The 20,828-nt window shown below is 34.2% G+C and overlaps 1 protein-coding gene across 4 annotated transcripts in view; it reads right to left on the minus strand.

Annotated features, from left to right (window-relative positions):
* The window catches only part of XPR1 (xenotropic and polytropic retrovirus receptor 1), a 198,998-nt gene that overhangs the window by 151,699 nt on the left and 26,471 nt on the right, over positions 1–20,828 (minus strand). For all 4 annotated transcript variants that reach the window (XM_082465311.1, XM_082465313.1, XM_082465312.1 and 1 more), the window contains exon 2: positions 20,152–20,203. In XM_082465311.1, the coding sequence (XP_082321437.1) occupies positions 20,152–20,203 (52 nt within the window). The remainder of the gene's footprint in view (positions 1–20,151; positions 20,204–20,828) is intronic.

The raw sequence follows: 20,828 nt of genomic DNA on the forward strand, positions 1-20,828 counted from the left end.
AAGACCCAACACAGCCAAAAATAAACATAATAAATAAAAATTTAAAAAAAAAAAAAAAAAAAAAATGGACCACAGACCTAAATGCAAAGCCTAAAATTATAACGCTTTTAGTTATGAAAAGATAGAAGAAAATATTTGTGACCTTGTGTCTCAGTTTGGACTACTATAACAAAGTGCCATAGAATGGGTGGCTTAAACAGCAGAAATTTATTTCTTACAGTTCTGGAAGCTGGGAAGTCTGAGATCTTGGTGCCAGCATGCTCAGATTCTGGTGAGACTATTTCTGGCTTGCAGTAGGGTGCCTTCTTGTTGCATCTTCACAAAGCAGAGAGTAGAGAAAGGAAGCAAGCTCTCTCATGTCTCTTCTTATAAAGGCAATAATCTAACTCATGAGGGCTCTTCTCTCAAGACCTATTACCTCCCAAAGGCCTCACCCCAAATGTCATCACACTAAGGATTAGGCTTAAACATAAGAATTGGGAGGAATACAAACATTCGGTCCACAGTACCTTGAATTAAACAAAGAATTCTTAGAGTTGACCAAAAGCCTGATCCATATAAGAACAAGCTGATGAATTAGACTACATCAAAATTTTAAAACTTCCACTCTGGAGAAGACACTTTTAAGAGAATGAAAAGACAAGCTACAGACTGGGAGATAACTTCTGCAAAGGTTACATCTGATAAAGATCTGGTATACAGAATATAAAAAGAATTCTCAAAACTAACGAATAAGAAAACGAACAACCTAATTTTAAAAATGGGCAAAAGATTTGAACAGACACTTCATCAAAGAAGATATACAAATGGCAAATAAGCACAAGGAAAATGTTCAATATCGTTAGTCATTAGAGAAATGTAAATTAAACTGCAATGAAATACCGCTATGTTCCTATTAAAATAGTTAACATTAGACTGACTATACCAAGTATTGGTGAGGACACAGGAAAAACAGAATGTTTATACACTGTAAGAGGGAATGTAAGATGGAACAATCACTGTAGATCTCAAAATAATTAGGCTGAATGAAAAAAGCCAAACAAGGGTACATGCTATATAAATAAATACAATTACATTAAACTTTAGAAAATGCAACTGATTGATAGTGGAAAAAAGCAGATCACTGATTGAGGAGGGGTAGGATGGGGTGGAGTGGGAAAGAGGGATTATAAAAAGGTATGAGGAAACTTTTGGGAGTAATAGTTCACTATCTTGATTAAGTGGTGGTTTCATCAGTGTATACAAATATCATTACATCAACTCTACACTTTAAATATGTACAGTTTCTTGAATATCAATTATACCACAATAAAGCTTTTAAAAACATATATTAACCAGGGGGAAAAAAAGAGAAAAACTGCTTTTCTTGTCAGTTTACATGCTGGTAAGACTACAGGTATTTGAAGATTTCTTGTAAATGCAAATTAGACTTCATTTCATTTGGGGGGAAACTTTTTGTATAAAAACAAAATGTTTAATTTTACCCTTAGAAAATTAAATGTTATCTTTATGAAATAGTTTGTAATTTTTAATGGCATGATATTTTAAATAATACATTCATTTAAAAAAATTTTTTATACTTCTCAATAATCTTTTTTTCTTTATTGGAGTATAATTGCTTTACAATGTTGTGTTAGTTTCTGCTGTAGAACAAAGTGAATCAGCTGTATGTATACATATATCCCCTCCCTCTTGAGCCTCCTTCCCAGTCCCCATCCCACCCCTCTAGATCATCACAGAGCACGGAGCTGAGCTCCCTGTGCTATACAGAAGCTACCCACTAGCTATCTGTTTTACACATGGTAGTGTATATATGTCAATGCTACTCTCTCAATTCGTCCCACCCTCCCCTTCCCACCCTGTGTCCACAAGTCCGTTCTCTACTTCTGTGTCTCTTTTCCTGCCCTGCAAATAAGTTCATCAGTACCATTTTTCTAGATTCCATATATACGCGTTAATGGACAATATTTGTTGTTCTCTTTCTGACTTACTTCACTCTGTATGACAGACTCTAGGTTCATCCACATCACTACAAATGACCCAATTTCGTTCCTTTTTATGGCTAATATTCCACTGTATATATGTACCACATCTTCTTTATCCATTCATCTGTCAAACACTGAGGTTGCTTCCATGTCCTGGCTATTGTAAATAGTGCTGCAATGAACACTGGGGTACATGTATCATTTTGAACTATGTTTTTCTCAGGGTATATGCCCAGTAGTGGGACTGCTGGGTCATATGGTAGTTCTATTTTTTGTTTTTTAAGGAACCTCCATATTGTTCTCCATAGTGGCTGTATCAATTTACATTCCCACCAACAGGGCAAAAGGGTTCCCTTTTCTCCATGCCCTCTCCAGCATTTATTGTTTGTAGATTTTTTGATGATGGCCATTCTGATTGGTGTGAGGTGATACCTCATTGTGGTTTTGATTTCCTTTTCTCTAATAATTAGTGATGCTGAGCATCTTTTCATGTGTTTGTTGGCAATCTGTGTGTCTTCCCTGGAGAAATGTCTATTTAGGTCTTCCACCCATTTTTTGATTGGGTTGTTTTCTTTGATATTGAGCTGCATGAGCTGCTTGTATATTTGGGGGATTAATCCTTTATCAGTTGCTTCCTTTGCAAATATTTTCTCCCATTCTCAGGGTTGTCTTTTTGTCTTGTTTATGGTTTCCTTTGCTGTGCAAAAGCTTTTAAGTTTCATTAGGTCCCATTTATTTATTTTTATTTTCATTACTCTAGGAGGTGGGTCAAATAGGATCTTGCTGTGATTTATGTCAAAGAGTGTTCTGCCTATGTTTTCTTCTAAGAGTTTTATAGTGTCTGGCCTTACATTTAGGTCTTTAATCCATTTTGAGTTTGTTTTTGTGTATGGTGTTAGGAAGTGTTCTAATTTCATTCTTTTACGTGTAGCTGTCCAGTTTTCCCAGCACCACTTATTGAAGAGGCTGTCTTTTCTCCATTGTATATTCTTGCCTCCTTTGTCAAAGATAAGATGACCGTAGGTGTGTGGGTTTATCTCTAGGCTTTCTATCCTGTTCCATTGATCTATATTTCTGTTTTTGTGCCAGTACCATTCTGCCTTGATTACTGTAGCTTTGTAAAATAGTCTGAAGTCTGGGAGCCTGATTCCTCCAGCTCCATTTTTCTTTCTCAAGATTGTTTTGGCTCTTTGGGGTCTTTTGTGTTTCCATACAAATTGTAAAACTTTTTGTTCTAGTGCTGTGAAAAATGTCACTGGTAGTTTGATAGGGATTGCATTGAATCTGTAGATTGCTTTGGGTAGATCATCATTTTCACAATGTTGATTCTTCCAATCCAAGAACATGGTATATCTCTCCATCTGTTTGTGTCATCTTTGATTTCTTTCATCAGTGTCTTTTGCCTCCTTAGGTAGGTTTATTCCTAGGTATTTTATTTTTTTTGTTGCAGTGGTAAATGGGATTGTTTCCTTAATTTCTCTTTCTGATTTTTCATTGTTAGTGTATAGGAATGCAAGAGATTTCTGTGTATTAATTTTGTATACTGTGACTTTACTAAATTCATTGATTAGCTGTAGTAGTTTTCTGGTGGCATCTTTAGGGTTTTCTATGTATAGTATCATGTCATCTGCAAACAGTGACAGTTTTACTTCTTCTTTCCAATTTGGATTCCTTTTATTTCTTTTTCTTCTCTGATTGCCATGGCTAGGACTTTCAAAACTAAGAAAAGTCATAACGAGGTTATATTTTCCTGTTCTTCTTCTAAATACTTATGGCTAAAAGTAGGAATCAGTTACACCAGGAGTATAGGATTAAAAATAATCTTGTAACAAAATCTTCACTAAAAAATTTCATAGGGCTTCCCTGGTGGCGCAGTGGTTGAGAATCTGCCTGCCAATGCAGGGGACACGGGTTCGAGCCCTGGTCTGGGAAGATCCCACATGCCGTGGAGCGACTAGGCCCGTGAGCCACAATTGCTGAGCCTGCGCGTCTGGAGCCTGTGCTCCCCAACAAGGGAGGCCGCGATAGTGAGAGGCCCGCGCACCGCGATGAAGAGTGGACCTCGCTTGCCACAACTAGAGGAAGCCCTCGCACAGAAACGAAGACCCAACACAACCATAAATAAATTAATTAATTAATTTAAAAAAAAAATTTCATAACTACAAAGAAATCATTCCAGAAATATATATTTACTGATGAGATTTTTCTTTCTTTTCTTTATATGGTAACCTAAAATTTACCATTCTAACCAATTTTAAGTGTACAATTCAGTGGTATTAAGTATATTTACAATGTTGTGCAACCATCACCAATATCTATTTCCAATCCTTTGCACTACCTCAAATGAACACAGTACATAATCACTAAGTGTTTGTTAAGTGAAACAAAAGCAAGAAATTAAAGATACTTCTTTAGACTCAGTCTTTTAAATCATAAAAGATGTGCAACTGAGATGCTACTGTTTATAGGAACAGCAGGCAAAAACTATTGGCTAATTATTAAACCCATCTGATAATTCTGAAAATTCATATTTGTAATACATGTTCAATTAAGCTGCATAGTATCATATTGACTGAATATAGTGCCTTAAATAGTCTTCTTAGCTTTTCTAAATTAATTTGACCTAATTGTTTCTCACTAGGGGTTCTAAAAGAACTAACTAGGAAACACTAATTAGAAATATCACTGCCATCCTCCTCATGTTACTACTTTAGCACCAACACTACCACCTCCACAGAAGGAACAAGTGACCATGAGAAAAAATTAGTATACAGATTAAAGACATTCATGAGCAAAATCAGAACCCCGAAAGATCTCTTCTAAGAAATAAAAGTTAAAATCTAAAATATTTTGCATGAATGCCCAGAATTTATGTTTGCAACAATCAACACACTGCTTCTACTGGGATGTTCCAAATTAACATTGTATAGAGTTTTTGGAGAGTTAGGGTAAGAACAAGAAAAAGAAAACTAAAATCAGGAAGCACAACCTTTACCTTTCTAGGTCCATAACACACAATGTATAAGTAAGAACAGAGAAGAATGAGGTCCTATATCCCCAAGCCCTATTCAGATGGTGTTGTGTAGGCACTTTAAAAACTAGAATTTACCAACTCTAAATGCCTCTCTGCATAGTTCTAATTTGAAAAAACAAGTCTAAGTTAAACTACTTCGTTCTATTCAAAAGTGAACAAAAATTCTATTCAGGTTTTCTGACCTTCTTTATTTTCTAACTACTATCAAAACAAGAAAAATTCTATCCTTACAGTTAATTCTTTGATTCCCCCAAATTATAATCTTAAATATGAATGCAAGGGAGAATTTAAAAAGAAATATATTTCTACAAGTAATATAGACTGACTGAAGAACTAGCAAGCAAAAACATATGCCAAAAATTACTTTGTAGTAAACCTCGTTTTCAGTTTATGTAAATTCCATTTTAAAATGCTCTGTGTCTTGATAAAGGTGATGGTTGAACAACACTGTGAACGTATTAAATGCCACTGGATGACAGTACACTTTAAAATGGTTAATTTTATCTTATGTCAATTTATCTCAGGAAAAAAAGAATGCTTCTGTGCATATTCTGGGTCATGTAGCTAATTAAAAATTATGAATCTGCTATAGAAAACAAACCTGTGGTTACCAAAGGGGAGAGGGAAGGGGGAGGGACAAATTAGTGTATGGGATTAACAGATACAAACTACTATATACAAAATAGACAAGCAACAAGGATATACTGTATAGCATGGGGAATTATACCCATTACCTTGTAATAATGTATAACAGAATATAATCTGCAAAAATACTGAATCACTATGCTGTACACCTGAAACTAACAATATTGTAAACCACTATATTTCAATAATAATTTTTTAAAAATTATGAATCTGCTTTTTCCAATATCTTGAAGGGAGCACGTGACCCTAACTGTTTTTTGTTTTTGTTTTTATAAATTTATTTATTTTATTTTATTACTTATTTTTGGCTGCCTTGGGTCTTCACTGATGCACGTGGGCTTTCTCTAGTTGTGGTGGGGGGGGCTACTCTTCATTGCGGTGCACAGGCTTCTCATTGCCGTGGCTTCTCTTGTTGCAGAGCACGGGCTCTAGGCATGCGGGCTTCAGTAATTGTGGCACGTGGGCTCAGTAGTTGTGGTGCATGGGCTTAGTTGCTCCGCGGCATGTGGGATCTTCCTGGACTAGGGCTTGAACCTGTGTCCCCTGCATTGGCAGGCGGATTCCTAACCACTGAGCCACCAGGGAAGCCTGACCCTAATTGTTGATGGCAGACAGCTGGAAGACTCCCAACATGGAAGAGGACACAATTACAGGAATCATAAAATTATTTAGCAGAGCTGAAGACTGGATGGTACCATACCTAAAGCCTGCATTCCTCTGGACTTCTAACTATCTATTTTTGGATACTGCTAAACTAGAACAAAGCATTCACAATGATCTCTAAATTTTCATCTGCATTAGACTAACAGCCCCAAATGTTAAGGTATACTGGTCTCCCAAATAAAGTCCAACTTTTTAAAAAATTTAAGCCCCTTGGAAATTTGGCCTCATCCTTAGAGTTCACTATTCTCCTGTAATAACCCTCAGCTTCATTTAAAGTGTTCTACTGAATCCCCCTGAATGTCTTATATACTTGCACCCCTTCGGTTTTGTCCTGTTGCTTCTCTGTGCCTAGAAAGCCCTCTCCTACAGCTATAACTATGCTTCAAGACCCAAATCAAATCTCAACTCCTCCATTAATCATTCTCTTACTACTTCATTTATGAAGATTATTGTGTGTACATTGTAGATAAACTGTTCCTAAGGATATCTACCTAATATGCTGTGCTATTCTTGTATTGTTTAAAGTTCCTCTCTGCTATAAATACCCCAACTTATTTACCACGTCATGAGTGAGTGGGATCATATTTTTCCTTAAGTAGAAAGACTAGTCGTAGTCTTCTAAAAGGATAACAACCTCGTTCTACTAAGATGACAGAGATGTCATATAGAAAAAATAAGAGTATAAAAATAATAAATCTTACAATATAAATTACGTTATTCTGTTCCATCCTTTATAAAAGAAATGCACAAATTCAGCTATTTCACTTTCTCATTATAATGACCAAAAGATTCCTTTTTGAATAGCCTAATAAGAACATACTTTAGAATTGCACACCAATTGTGGAACAATAGAAACTCTTAAATATATTTAATCACACTAGATTTGCAATGCCCTGATTCAAAGTATAGATATTTCAACCTCAAGATTCATGTGCCTCGGGAGTATATGCAAAGTTAATTGCATGTGATAACACACCAATATAAATTCAATTTCCTTTTCCAATCTCACTGATTGCACCTTTTGTAACAAGAACATAGCTGATCAATTTCTCATCAGGAACCACAAATTGGCACTCAGTCTCGTAGTGATAAACTATGTTTTCCCTCTCAAACTTCAATAAAGAAAATGAAAATTTAATCTGTATAGGCAGATTCCCTACCCCCAACACTCTAATCCCAAAGAAGTGGACTTGTGGTTACCATACCTAAAGAGTATTACTCAATCCTAAAATTCATCACAGTTCACCTTTTCAGCTGTAGCAGACACTTTCAAGTCTAAAGTATACTAAGAATCTAAGCTTTAATGAATGAGGCATTTTATCTTAAAATATAAATATATACATACATGTATGTATTTATGCATATGTGGGTATGTATGTATATATTTCTCCCCACTGAAAAACAAAGTCTAAAACAATGAATAACTCAGTAGCAATGATACTTTGAAAGAAGTGCTAGTATGTGGCTTCTAAAGGAATTAAGACTCCTTGGTTATCACGAAAAGAATCAAGACTCCTTGGCAAAATGGCTGATTCCAGCTCCCAGGCTGGAAATATGTTAGATGACTCTGGAAAGTTTTGTCATATCAGACAGAAAGGAAGCTATCAAAGACTATGAGGGTCATATCAAAAGGAAGGAGGAAACCACTTGAAAAGGCTCCTACTGGGTCAAAGTTAAAAATCAGATCATTAATATGGATAAAAACTACAATGGACCAAAACATACTAAACAGGTTTAAACATATTAATTCATTAAAACACTTAAAAACATTTCATTGGTCATCTTTGGAAAATGTTAGAGCAGCAATATTATTTTGCAAACTATAAAATAAAAGAATTAGGCCATCATCCTACCTTTCCTATGCAAAGAATTAACAAAGGTAAGTTTCTCTTTATAGAAGGCTGGCTAATAAACACAAGAGCATTAAAATATCACCACTGGGCTTCCCTGGTGGCCAGTGGTTAAGAATCCGCCTGCCAATGCAGGGGACACGGGTTTGAGCCCTGGTCCGGGAAGATCCCACATGCCGCGGAGCAACTAAGCCCGTGCGCCACAACTACTGAGCCTGCGCTCCAGAGCCTGCGAGCCACAACTCCTGGAGCCCGTGCTCTGCAACAAGAGAAGCCACCGTAATGAGAAGCCCGTGCACCACAACGAAGAGTAGTCCCCGCTCACAGCAACTAGAGAAAGCCTGCGCACAGCAACAAAGACCCAATGCAGACAAAAATACATAAATAAAATAAATAATAATAAAATTTAAAAATATATATATCACCATTTTGTAAACCTTAACAAATTCATGGATCCAGGGCTAGGCAATGATCATCAATAGCTAGTAAGATTACAAAGAGAAACAATCTGGTATTATATATCCCTCCTAAAAGAGGTACACACCAGCACCTATAAAGTGTTCTTGGGAAAAAGTATATATACATAATATTTAACCTGATTTAGATCAAGTCTCTAGATTTAACTACAAATTTACAGGAAATACAGAAAACAGACACCATGTTAAGGTATACCACAGAACAATCAGTAAAATCCAGACTCTGGGAGACCAAAAAAACCAAGCAAGCCAGTTTGTTCCATCAAGTAATAATGACAATAAACATTTTTTAAAGAAAATAGAAAACACAAGAAAAATAAAAGAGTTGGAGGGGAAACCTATAGATCAGCTCTAACCAATAAAACATTCTTCAATGAGTGAATTGCTCTATGCTGTCCAGTATGGTAGCCCCTAACCTCATGTGGCTCCTGAGCACTTGATATGTAGGCAGTGTGACTGAAGATCAGACTATTTCATTTTAATTGTAATTAATTTAAATTTAAATAGCTACTTGTGACTAGTGGCTACCATATTGGATGGTACCACTATTGATCAATGGAGAATTAAGAGACTTATTAATCAATCACAGTATATCATATGATTGATCTTATTTGTGTCTCTAGTCAAAGTAATAAATCTTTTAAAATATATATTAATAGAAATTTCTTAATAGTATTAAATATCTGCCTGATATTCTTAATAATATTAAGAAATTACTATTAATATTTTTTATGTGATAACTGTATTTTGGTAATTAGGACAGAAACTATCCTTTAGAAATATTTACACCAGAGAAAACCATAATTCGAAAAGATACACGCACTCCAATGTTCATAGCAGCACTATTTACAATAGCCAAGACATGGAGGCAACCTAAATGTTCATCAACAGATGAATAGATAAAGCGGTGCTGTATATATGTCTGTGTGTGTGTGTGTGTGTGTGTGTATTCACACACACACATACATACGTACATACACACACACATATATGCACAATGGAATATTAGCCATAAAAAAGAATGAAACAAGGCCATTTGCAGCAACATGGATGGACCTAGAGATTAATATACTGAGTGAAATAAGTCAGATATCACTTATATGTGGAATCTAAAAAAAAAAAAAAAAGATACAAATGAACTTATATACAAAACAAAGATAGACCCACAGACATAGAAAACAAACTGATGATTACCAACAGGGAAGCAGGGGGATAAATTAGGAGTTTGGGATTAACATATACACACAACTATGTATAAAATAGATAACTAAGAAGGACCTACTGTAGAGCACAGGGAACTATACTTAATATTTTGTAATAACCTATAAGGGAAAAGAATCTGAAAAAGAATATATATATATGTACATACATATATGTATATCTGAATCACTTTGCTGTACACCTGAAACACAACATTGTAAATAAACTATACTTCAATTTTTTAAAATGTACCTTAAAAAAAGAAAGAAATATTTACAGAGAAATGATATAATTTCTGGAATTTGCTTCAAAATAATCAAGGGGGATAAAACAAGACTAGGCATTGAATTGATAAGGACTGAAGATGGGTGATGGATAACTGGGATTCTGTATACATTCTCTCTGCTTTTGTATATCTTTGAAATTTTCCATAATAAAAATTTTGGGGGGAGGAGAGGACACTTAACCTGCATGCTAGGAAGTGGTTTGCCTTTTTGTTTCCCCCAGGAAGGATACCAGAAATATAAAAGAAATTCTTAAGAAAGATAGTTTGGTTAAGGCAGATAAACTGTCCTATACTATATTTTATACACTCAAGCCTGACTATCTATTGGACAGCTTTTCACTTTTTGGGTATCATACTTGAATTCTTCTTTGACATCATTTGACTGCTCCTTTCAACATGGGTAGATCAGAATGTGAATGCAAATGCCTCAGTTGTAGCTCTAGCTCTAGCACAAAATTTGAAGGAAGAACATTAATTACAATGTATTTTTTTTTCAATTTGGATTAGGGATATGGTAGGCCAAAACTGACCACAACCACCCCCACCGGAGGCAAAAGCTATCCTTGTCAAACCTCTGGAACCTGTGATGTTATCTTATTTGGAAAAAGGGTCTTTGCAATGTAATTAAGGATCATGAGATGAAATCATCCTGAATTACCTAGATGGCCTTAAATCCAATGAGAAATGTCCTTAGATACACAGAGAATAGATGGAGGAGAAAACAAAGTGACGAGGCAGAGACTGGACTGAAGTGGCCACAAGCCAAGGAAGCCAGCAACCACCAGAGGCTGGAAAAGGTAGATTATCCCCCCAAAATTCCAGAAGTGCAGCCCTGCCAATACCTTGATTCACAGTGTGGCCTCCAGAACTGTGAGAGAACAAATTTCTCTTACTTTAAGCCACCAAGTTTGTGATAAATTGTTACAGTAGACACAGAAAACTAACAAAGGGGATTATCTACTCTTTCAACCATTGAATACCTTATTCCTTCTTCATACTGCCTCAATAATTAAACATTATTGAGAATCTAAATGATTTTTAGAGCATCTTTTCCATTTTGAGGTCAAGAATTTTTGTTTCTTTTATTCAATGATGTAACCTAGTGCTGGAAAACTACTCTCTGATCATAACTTTTTATGCTTCTTTCTACCTTTCTCATTGGTGTTCTTTCACTAAACACCTAAGGTGGTCCTACCTAAAGAAAAAAGAGCATAAAGAAAAACTTCCCTTAACTTTAAATTCTGCCAACTTTAAGCCTTAACAATTATTCCAGTTTTCTAACACTAGTTTAGAAAATTCTATCTGAAATCATCATATTCAATACTCCTGTGTTATAGTACCCTTTCATATACAATGTAGAGTATACACCAATAATTCCCAGAACATTTCTGTTTCATGACTTAATGTTTTATATTTATTCCTTCTCTACTTTATGACCTTCCCTCAAACTTACCAATAAAAAAAGAAATAGCACTATGTGACAAATGACACAGTGCCCTTATGTGTTATTGACTTTTATACGCAAAGGAAAATTTTAAACACTGAAAATATTTTAAATACTCTGCAGTGTTGCAAAGAAAGGATTAAAAGCCTGTTCAAAGCACTTCTTCATTTCTTCTAGCTTCCTACCTATATGCTACTCAAAGTTGATACATATTTTTAATCACATAATTTACTACCTATTTATATCGTCATCTTATGTCCTAACAATGAGCATTAAATTATGTTTAATTCTCTGTGAAAGAGAAGTAGATATTTTGTCAACTCGAATAGTAATGCTATTTATTATCCAGAAGCACATCTTTCCTATGCATGAGCTAGTTTGAGGTTAGGGACATCTTTAAAGAATACACAAGTATATTTTTGAAGGTGATAATATTTTTTACCTAGAAGTTGTCATTTCCACAGTACAAATGAATATGCAATCCTTTTCCAATGTAAACATGAAATAAGCACATCCTTCAGAAGCAAAAACTCCATTATATGTCTCTGAATATCAATCAGGTCTTTTGATCCTTTCTAAAAGAAGTTAATGCGGAATAGAAAATATATCATTCTTAAAGAGATGACAATTATTTTTTTGGCTTGGCTCCTGTCTCAACTTCCACTCCTTTGTCATCTGTATTTCTTTATTTCAAAACAAGGTTGAAGTGGCTACAAATGAATCCAGCATTTCATTCTGGAGGTTAAACTCTCTACTCATCTATAGTCTTCTCATGCAATATAAACCTACTACTAGCAGAAGGACTTCTGAAAGTTGACAATAAATGACTAAACAAAACAACACTAATAGAAAACTGGAACTTAGAAAAGATACTCTCCTGCCACTGCCCAGCTGAAAATGTAACAAATTAGATATAGTTCTCCCTATTACAAATATCAAAAGGTTTTATTTCTAGGTCAGAAAAAAATTTTTTAAAGAGACAGTGATACAGGATAGCAAAAAGGAAAACTGGGGGGAGGGGAGACACAAGATTAAAAACATAAGAAAAGTAATGTATTATGAATGCATAGATTTAACAGTAATCCTATACATGCGAAAACTACTTCATGTATTTTAGAAATGCAATTTGGTCTTCCATCCTCTTGAAGCTCACATCTGTTAAAACAACAAAGACCTGTGGAGAGAGGTGAGGTGGAAGAAGATGCCTGAAGTGGACTCGGTCCATTCAAGCGTATAATCAGAATGAATAATTTACAAGCATACTTTCATCTTCAGTGCCACTAAGAGCTGAATTCTAAGGAGCTTAGGGAGACTGTACCACATCTGCTAACCAAGTTGAATATGCAGAGGAGACCTAAGCAAAAATGATCCAACAAACCTGTTAATAAGATTGGGGAAGGGGATGGGGGACTAAAAAGAACTGGCAGAAAACCAGAGACTAATGCAGCAGTGGTCAGTGACTTATATCCTTAACTATATCTTATTCATTCCATTTTAGAAAGTCAGATAGTTGTATTAAGCTAACTGAATCAGAGAGCTATATTAGGCTAACATTAGCTATATACTCCCCATCAAAAGGAATACTTTATAAAATAACAAAAGAGGCAAAATGTGAAAGGAAAACAACCAAAGCACCTCTAGGTCTTTCCATTTAATTCAAATAATCTAAAACATATATTCCACTAAGTAGACATATATGGAAAAAATTCTCCAACAATTCATATATGTATTTTTCAAATCTATGCCTATTTCATGTACCTTTGAAAGGAAACATACCAAAACAAAAAGAAGTGGTTTAGTGTCTTACAAAAAATATACAGTCACCCAGTAACTTATAAAATATGATTTCTCAGCAATCAAAGGAAACTCTATGCTTGGCATCAAGACAACTCAATGCCAAAAAATCTTTATAAACTAAGATCTCATATCATCTGCTTCTCGGCCGGTTTTAAAGAAATGCTATGTGCGTCACCTCAGACTATATCTTATGAAATTACAGTCAGCATTATAAGACAACAACAAACAGTATGCTTAGCCATCTAACCAGCAGGTAAAATTCTGCATCTAAAAATCAAGAGAAGTTAAAAATTAAAAAACAAAAATAAAAACAAAGGAGCAAACTAGGTGAATTTTAAAATAAATGGTACTTTGGCTTTAAGGAAGATTGAGAGAAAGGATTCATTTTTATTCCTACTCATTGATGTGCTTAGTAAATATGTAAGGTATGTGCCTATTTTAGATACTAAGTATAAAATGGTTAAAAAAAAGACAAAATCTCTGGTCTCAAGGGACTTATATCATCTCAAGATTAATAAATCAATGAAAAACACAAGATATCAAAAAACTGTATGCAAAAATAAATAAATAAAACAGGGTGATGTAATACAAAGTGACTGCATGGCTACATAAGATTGGGTATTCAGAAGGCCTCTTGAAGGACACAACTATAGAACGATCTAACAAAACAAAAGGCAAGAGCTTAGGCCCTATTGTAACAGCAAGCTTGGGCTGATTTAGGGAGGGTGGGAGGGAGGGAGACGCAAGAGGGAAGAGATATGGGAACGTATGTATATGTATAACTGATTCACTTTGTTATAAAGCAGAAACTAACACACCACTGTAAAGCAACTATACTCCAATAAAGACGTTAAAAAAAAAAAAAAGGCAATGTGACTGGAGCCTAGTAAAGAAGGGGGAAAATGGCAGAAGGTGAGGTCACAGACATAGGACCAGATTATTTAGGGCCTTGTAGGTCAGAGTAATAAATTTTTACATTATACCCTTGGACTGTAAGAAGCAGCCTCATGAAACTTATTGTCATGCTTTTTGTAAAATAGCTGTTGGGGATACTATCCACCACACCAAACAAAATACTCTTCACAAAGGTGCAAAGGAAGAATTTCTCTCAAATCTCATGTTCAGTAAGAGCTGATCTTTTTCTGAGTAACTGGTATAAATTTACCTTATGTGAATTCTGAAATTAATCATGCTCTCCTCTATCCTCTGAACTCCAGCAAAGTCAGGGTTGAATTTACAATTAGCTTCTGGCAACTGTATAAATCTTATGGCATCTATTTTTTTAATAAACTTTTTATTTTAGAATAGTTTTATATTTACAGAAAAGTTACAAAAGTAGTACAGAGGATTCCCATATACTCCCCCGACCCCCCGGTTTCCTCTGTCATTAACATCTTACATGATGAGTATGGTATATTTTTCACAATTAATGAGCCAATAATGATACATTATTATTAACTAAAGTCCATATTTTACTCAGATTTCCTTAATTTTTACCTGATGTGCTTTTTCTTCCAGGATCTTTATGGTATCTATTCTATATATTAAATTTACTGGAGCTTTATATCACTATTTTATCTTTATTTTCCCCTTATTCTAACCTCTATAACTACTGTTATCTAATTATTTTATCTAATTCTATAAACCTTTCCCAAAACTTCTAGGAATTATGTGGAGTAATAAAAAAATTAGTAGAAAGAGATTTCTTGAAAGACACAATTAGCTTTTGCCCAACAAATCAAATAGTTCAGAATTATTCAAAGTAGGTAATGTTTTATAAATCTTTTAAAAATACAGAGACTCAAGGAAATGTCCAATTAAAAATGTTACTCAAAGATATCGTTTGGATAAAAATATAAAGTCAATATAAAAAAAGTATTTTTATGTTTCAGTATTAGTCTAATCTCTCGAATTCTCTCTCCTTTTGTTGTCACATATAGCATTAGTAATCCTGATTGTTCTTACTGATCCATGCAACCTTAACATGGTCTCTGACTGTACAAGGGTGAAGCAAAATGATCTTTTAATGTCCCTTTCAATTAGACGTGTCAATTTCTTAATTCTGTGACCTAGGCTGACTGTCAGATTCTCATATTTTTCTATCACAAGAGTGGAAAACATTAATGCTTCTAAACAAAAGATACTACATTTTAAAAAGAAGATGGTAAAATAAAGTTTTAAGTTTTACTTGAAAATAATTCAGAGTACAAACTAAAATAAATTTAGTATATAAATTATATGAAGTGTATAAGTTTATATATATATATATATATATATATATATATATATATATATATATATGAAAATCATATGTATCAAAAGTATCCTGAGGAAGGAGGAAGTTTCCCCAAAAACAGGTGTGAATATTTACCCAAGTAAATTTGACAGAATTTGACTACGTCAAATGGGTACCACAGTTAGGAGTTCTGTTGTCATATCTATAATAAATTGTCTTGCCTCGAAACAATTCTGATTGTCAAGATGTGACTGATTCACTGATGCTGGGACTTTCAGTTTGCAGCTTAATTTAATCTGCCCCAAATACCCAAATACCACATTGACAGTAGGAATTGTAAAAACACAATATAGTTTAAAGGTTTTTAGCATCTATTTCCAAAAATTCCTCAAAACATTATTCCATTAAAGACTGACTCTAAGGGTCCTAAGTGTGTCTGCTCCTCCACATAAAAAAATATATATCCACAATTTTAGTCACTTTAATACCCTTATTCTACTGTCACATATGCTCTACAATTCTTTCTGCAGAAAAAGATAAAATAAACAGTAAAATTCTTAATTATCTATGCCATTATTTAAAAATCAATGCATTATGTTAGTTTTAACATAGAATTTTAAGTCACCTTCTCAGTCATATTTCTAAATGTAAATGCCTACCAAAAATAACAAAGATTACACAGAAGAGTAGGTAATGATATATATCAAAGGAGATTAGATATAAACTGATAAGGAATGCATGTTAGCATTTTAAATATATCACTTCAGAATATGAGCATTTCCTAGTTATAACCATAAGACATTTATTTTAAATAAAAGTAGAGACCCTTTATTTTTCATGAATCAATGTATGAATGATTCATGAAATTCACTCTCAAAGGATGAATGAAGCAAAATAACCAAGCAAAATAACCAAGAATCTGAATGTTTATTTATTTGAATAATAAAAGCAACTTGAAGTAAATGCTCCTTGATATCTTAATACACTGAAATTATTTTGTTTGGTTGGCTTACTTTTAAATGGGAAAAAAAGCCACCTTATATATGAAGAATAAAGGCACTATCTTGAAATTAGAAGAAAATAATCCACTAGTGTAAAAAATAGTAGTCAACTTCTTATCAATAAAAACTTTCATATACTGTGCTTTTTCATCTAATATACTTTTATCAAATAAACCACTTCACTCTTTAAGAATCCATTTCAAGTTACCTTTCTTTCACTATAATCAGAAATCCATTCCATCTTAAATAAAAGTACTGTGAAAATACGAAGCTACTTATTTCACTATAACTAATCTTAAGTAATAATTCAACAAAAATGTTTTTTAATTCTAATAACAATGTTAAGTTATAACCATTTAATATATGTAAATAATCAGTACAGCTATTACTTATATTCAATTCAATGCAATAAACATTTAAAAAAAAAACATCCTATAAATGCTAATAGAATAATCAGACTATAGATGAACTTAAGAAGCCTATAAACCTACTGGCTAGTTATTGCCTAAAAACCTTAGCATTAACAATACTGGTCTAAAATTCTTTAAGATTATTTATGGCTGGGGACTTCCCTAGTGGCGCAGTGGTTAAGAATCCGCCTGCCAACGCAGGGGACACAGGTCCGAGCCCTGGTCCGGGAAAATGCCACATGCCACGGAGCAACCAAGCCCCTGTGCGACAACTACTGAGCCTGCACTCTAGAGCCCGCAAGCCACAACTACTGAGCCCGTGTGCCACAACTACTGAAGCCTGTGCACCTAGAGCCATGCTCTGCAACAAGAGAAGCCACCGCAATGAGAAGCCTGTGCACCGCTACGAAGAGTGGCTCCTGCTCGCCGCAACTAGAGAAAGCCCGCATGCAGCAACAAAAGACCCAATGCAGCCATAAATAAATAAATAAATAAAATTTAAAAAAGATTATTTATGGCAAGGGTTCTCAACTTTGGCTGTTTATTAGAATCACCAAGAGAGACTATAAAACTATCAATGCCTGGGCTCCACTCCCCATATCCTATTTTAATTGGCCTGAGAAGGGTACTAAGTATCAGTATTTGTAAAACAAACATACAAACAAAACACAAGTAAATTGAGTTAATTGTGCAACAGATTTGAAAATCACCAATTTATGGTATACTCCAGTTTTAAGATTAAAAAAAAAAAACTTGCTTACTGGCACCAAAAGTCTTAAGTCTACTAAAACTTAAGGTATAGAAAAAGAGGAGAATGCAGAGAGAAAGACAATATTCAAAAAAATAATCAAGGCCAATCAAACATTTTTTTCCTTTAAAAATGTTAAAAGTTGGGACTTCCCTGGTGGTGCAGTGGTTGTGAGTCTGCCTGCCAATGCAGGGGACACGGGTTCGAGCCCTGGTCTGGGAAGATCCCACATGCCACAGAGCAGCTGGGCCCGTGCGCCACAACTACTGAGCCCACGTGCCACAACTACGGAAGCCCACGCGCCTAGAGCCCTGCTCCACGGCAGGAGAAGCCACCGCAATGAGAGGCCCACGCACCGCAACGAGGAGTGGCCCCCGCTCGCCACAACTAGAGAAAGCCCGTGCGCAGCAACGAACACCCAACGCAGCAATAAATTAAAAAATAAATAAATTTATATTTTTTTTAAAAATTGTTAAAAGTTGAAAGTCCTATCTTGGACTTTGTGATAAATCTGCTGACATTGCATTATTTTATAGATAACTGCTAAATAAAAATCTAGAAATACAAACCCAATAGCAAGAATAAAGGAATGACAGAAATGATTATCATATAAATTTAAAACCATATAAAAGAGAGTAAATTAATATAGTATCACAGTGCAAATGAGACACAAAATTATAGTCCCTTTAAATAACTTTTTCTAACCTCAATACTACACAGAATAATGTTTCCTTAATCTACTTTCCAATACCTTCAATTCCCCAGTGTCTCTAAAGAGAAAAATTCATTTTAAGAAGACAAAAACTAGGTGGGTTTAGTTTGTTTATCTGAGAATGGAAAGAATGAACAAGTGCAGAATATTTCCCTTATGAAAGCAGCACATATATCTGCATGATCAGCCTAGAGTACTCCCTTTATAACAGGGTCCAAAGAAGTTAATGCCTCTGGGCAGTGAGATAAAGAAAAAGTTATTAACTATAAATATTTGTCATTTTAGCATACTTTGACAGAATTCAGTTTTTCTCCCATAACAGCTAAAAGTATATGAGAATTACTAGCAACATGATCCAGCATGGAGGGAAGAATAAAGATCATAACTTTCAACATATCTCAGAATATCTTTGTTACAAACCAGATGGTAAAACTTTAAAAAAAAATTAAGGATAAGTAGTCCAACTTTGAGAATAAAATTAAAAGAACCAATATTAAAGCAAGTTACACAGGGTGAGGAAATCAGCTTAACTTCCATGTAATTTCATTTTTCTTACATTCTTAAAATATTTTGAGGAGGTACTCTTTAAGACACATAAAATAAGAGATAATAACCTAATAAAGAACTAAACATTTGTCTTAAGTTAAATATTAGAGAATTATATTAACTATATTAAATATAATATATTAAATATAATCCAAAATTTAGTGACATATTATAAAACTAATACCCAGGGGCCAATACCCTAGCAAAGATTTTGAGATGCTGAAGGAAACACATTTTGAACTCAGAACAGTTAGAGGTGAAAGATATACACTTCTGTGTCATTAAAGACAATGAGATTTTTAATTACAGATCTGTAGTTTTAATAAACAACTTCATATTCATCTCTCCTGAAAATATGTGATGCAAAATTTTAAAAGACTATCCAGCCTCAGAAGGAACACTCCCTCAAGAAATAGTTGTTGAATTAGCTAATTATTCACTGACACAAGAACTACAACTTTAACTTACAACTCTCCAAACCTATCAAAGGTTAAACCCATAAAGAATGAGCTGGTGAGTAGAAGCTGAGGTAACAGAAAAGAAAGGATCAATAAAGATAATTGGAAAGATAACCACTACCCTTAGGTCAGTCATTTTATGACTGCCAAACTGTGCACAGGCATACATATACATGCTTATAAACACACACACACACACACACACACACACACACACATACAAATATGTTTCGTTGTTTTACTAGTCCCAGTCTAAAGACATGACATAAATAGAAAAAGCTGTGTTGCCCAGACTAATTATGAACTAAGGATTCACTGAATGATGGATGGATGGATGAATAGACAATAGAGACAAATATAAAAATACATTGTTTGGGGGAGGGAGCATGACACAGATAAGAACTTTAACTCTAAACCAATATCTGTGATTCACAATGCTAAGGTGATTTGAGGACATTATAAGAGATCCATCATAAAGTAAATGTGAGCTAAACAACAAAAAAAGTTTCATTGAAACATAAAGTAATCATAATATATATTACAAAAAACAAAAAAGATTTATATAGTAGGGCAGGTTATATTAGTTTTATACTGTTCAGTTTAAAATATCTTTTCTTAAAAAGTTTTATGTGGCTAAATGTAGAGATTAATGCATCTTACCTTCCACAGAAGGTGCCTGGTCCTGAGCTGAGTACAGCATATCCTTAAAAGCCTATTAGAAAGAAAGAAAAGACATACATGGAATCATGAGTAATCTTTACATTAAAAGCATTTTGAGCTAAACAATTACTTCTTTTTCAATATCCAGACAATGACTACATATGGTTCCCTAAATTGAGAATTTAGTGAAATACTTTAATAAGCTAAAACCCAAATACTATACTTTCCTATCAACCCAGTATTGTCCCATCTTTAAGATAAGGGCTAATGTGTATACTTTAAAAATTAAGGGGCATTTGGAAAAGAATGAAAAATCACCTGAGAGATCATAAAATCTCTTGACTAAAAAAAAAAAAAAAAATAGTGATAGAAACTGAGAACAGTCCTAGAGGAATACAATGGAACATTACATAAGAAGATATAAAACGCTGGATACAAATTTTTTTAAATTGTGGTATCATATACATGAACATAAAATTCACTATCTTAATCAGTTTTAAGTGTACAGTTCATAGTGTTAAGTAAAGTTACACTGTTGTGTAGACAATCTCCAGAATTCTTTTCACCCTGGATACAAATACTTTTCAGTGGAAGTCTGGAAAGTCCTCCGTTAAAAGAGTTCAGGACTATAAAGATAGTAGAGGTTTTATTGTTTTTTCCAAACCAGTAAGTTAACT

The sequence above is a fragment of the Balaenoptera physalus genome (genome assembly GCF_965194825.1).
Source record: "Balaenoptera physalus genome assembly, chromosome: 1".
In the NCBI taxonomy this organism is placed as follows: domain Eukaryota; kingdom Metazoa; phylum Chordata; class Mammalia; order Artiodactyla; family Balaenopteridae; genus Balaenoptera; species Balaenoptera physalus.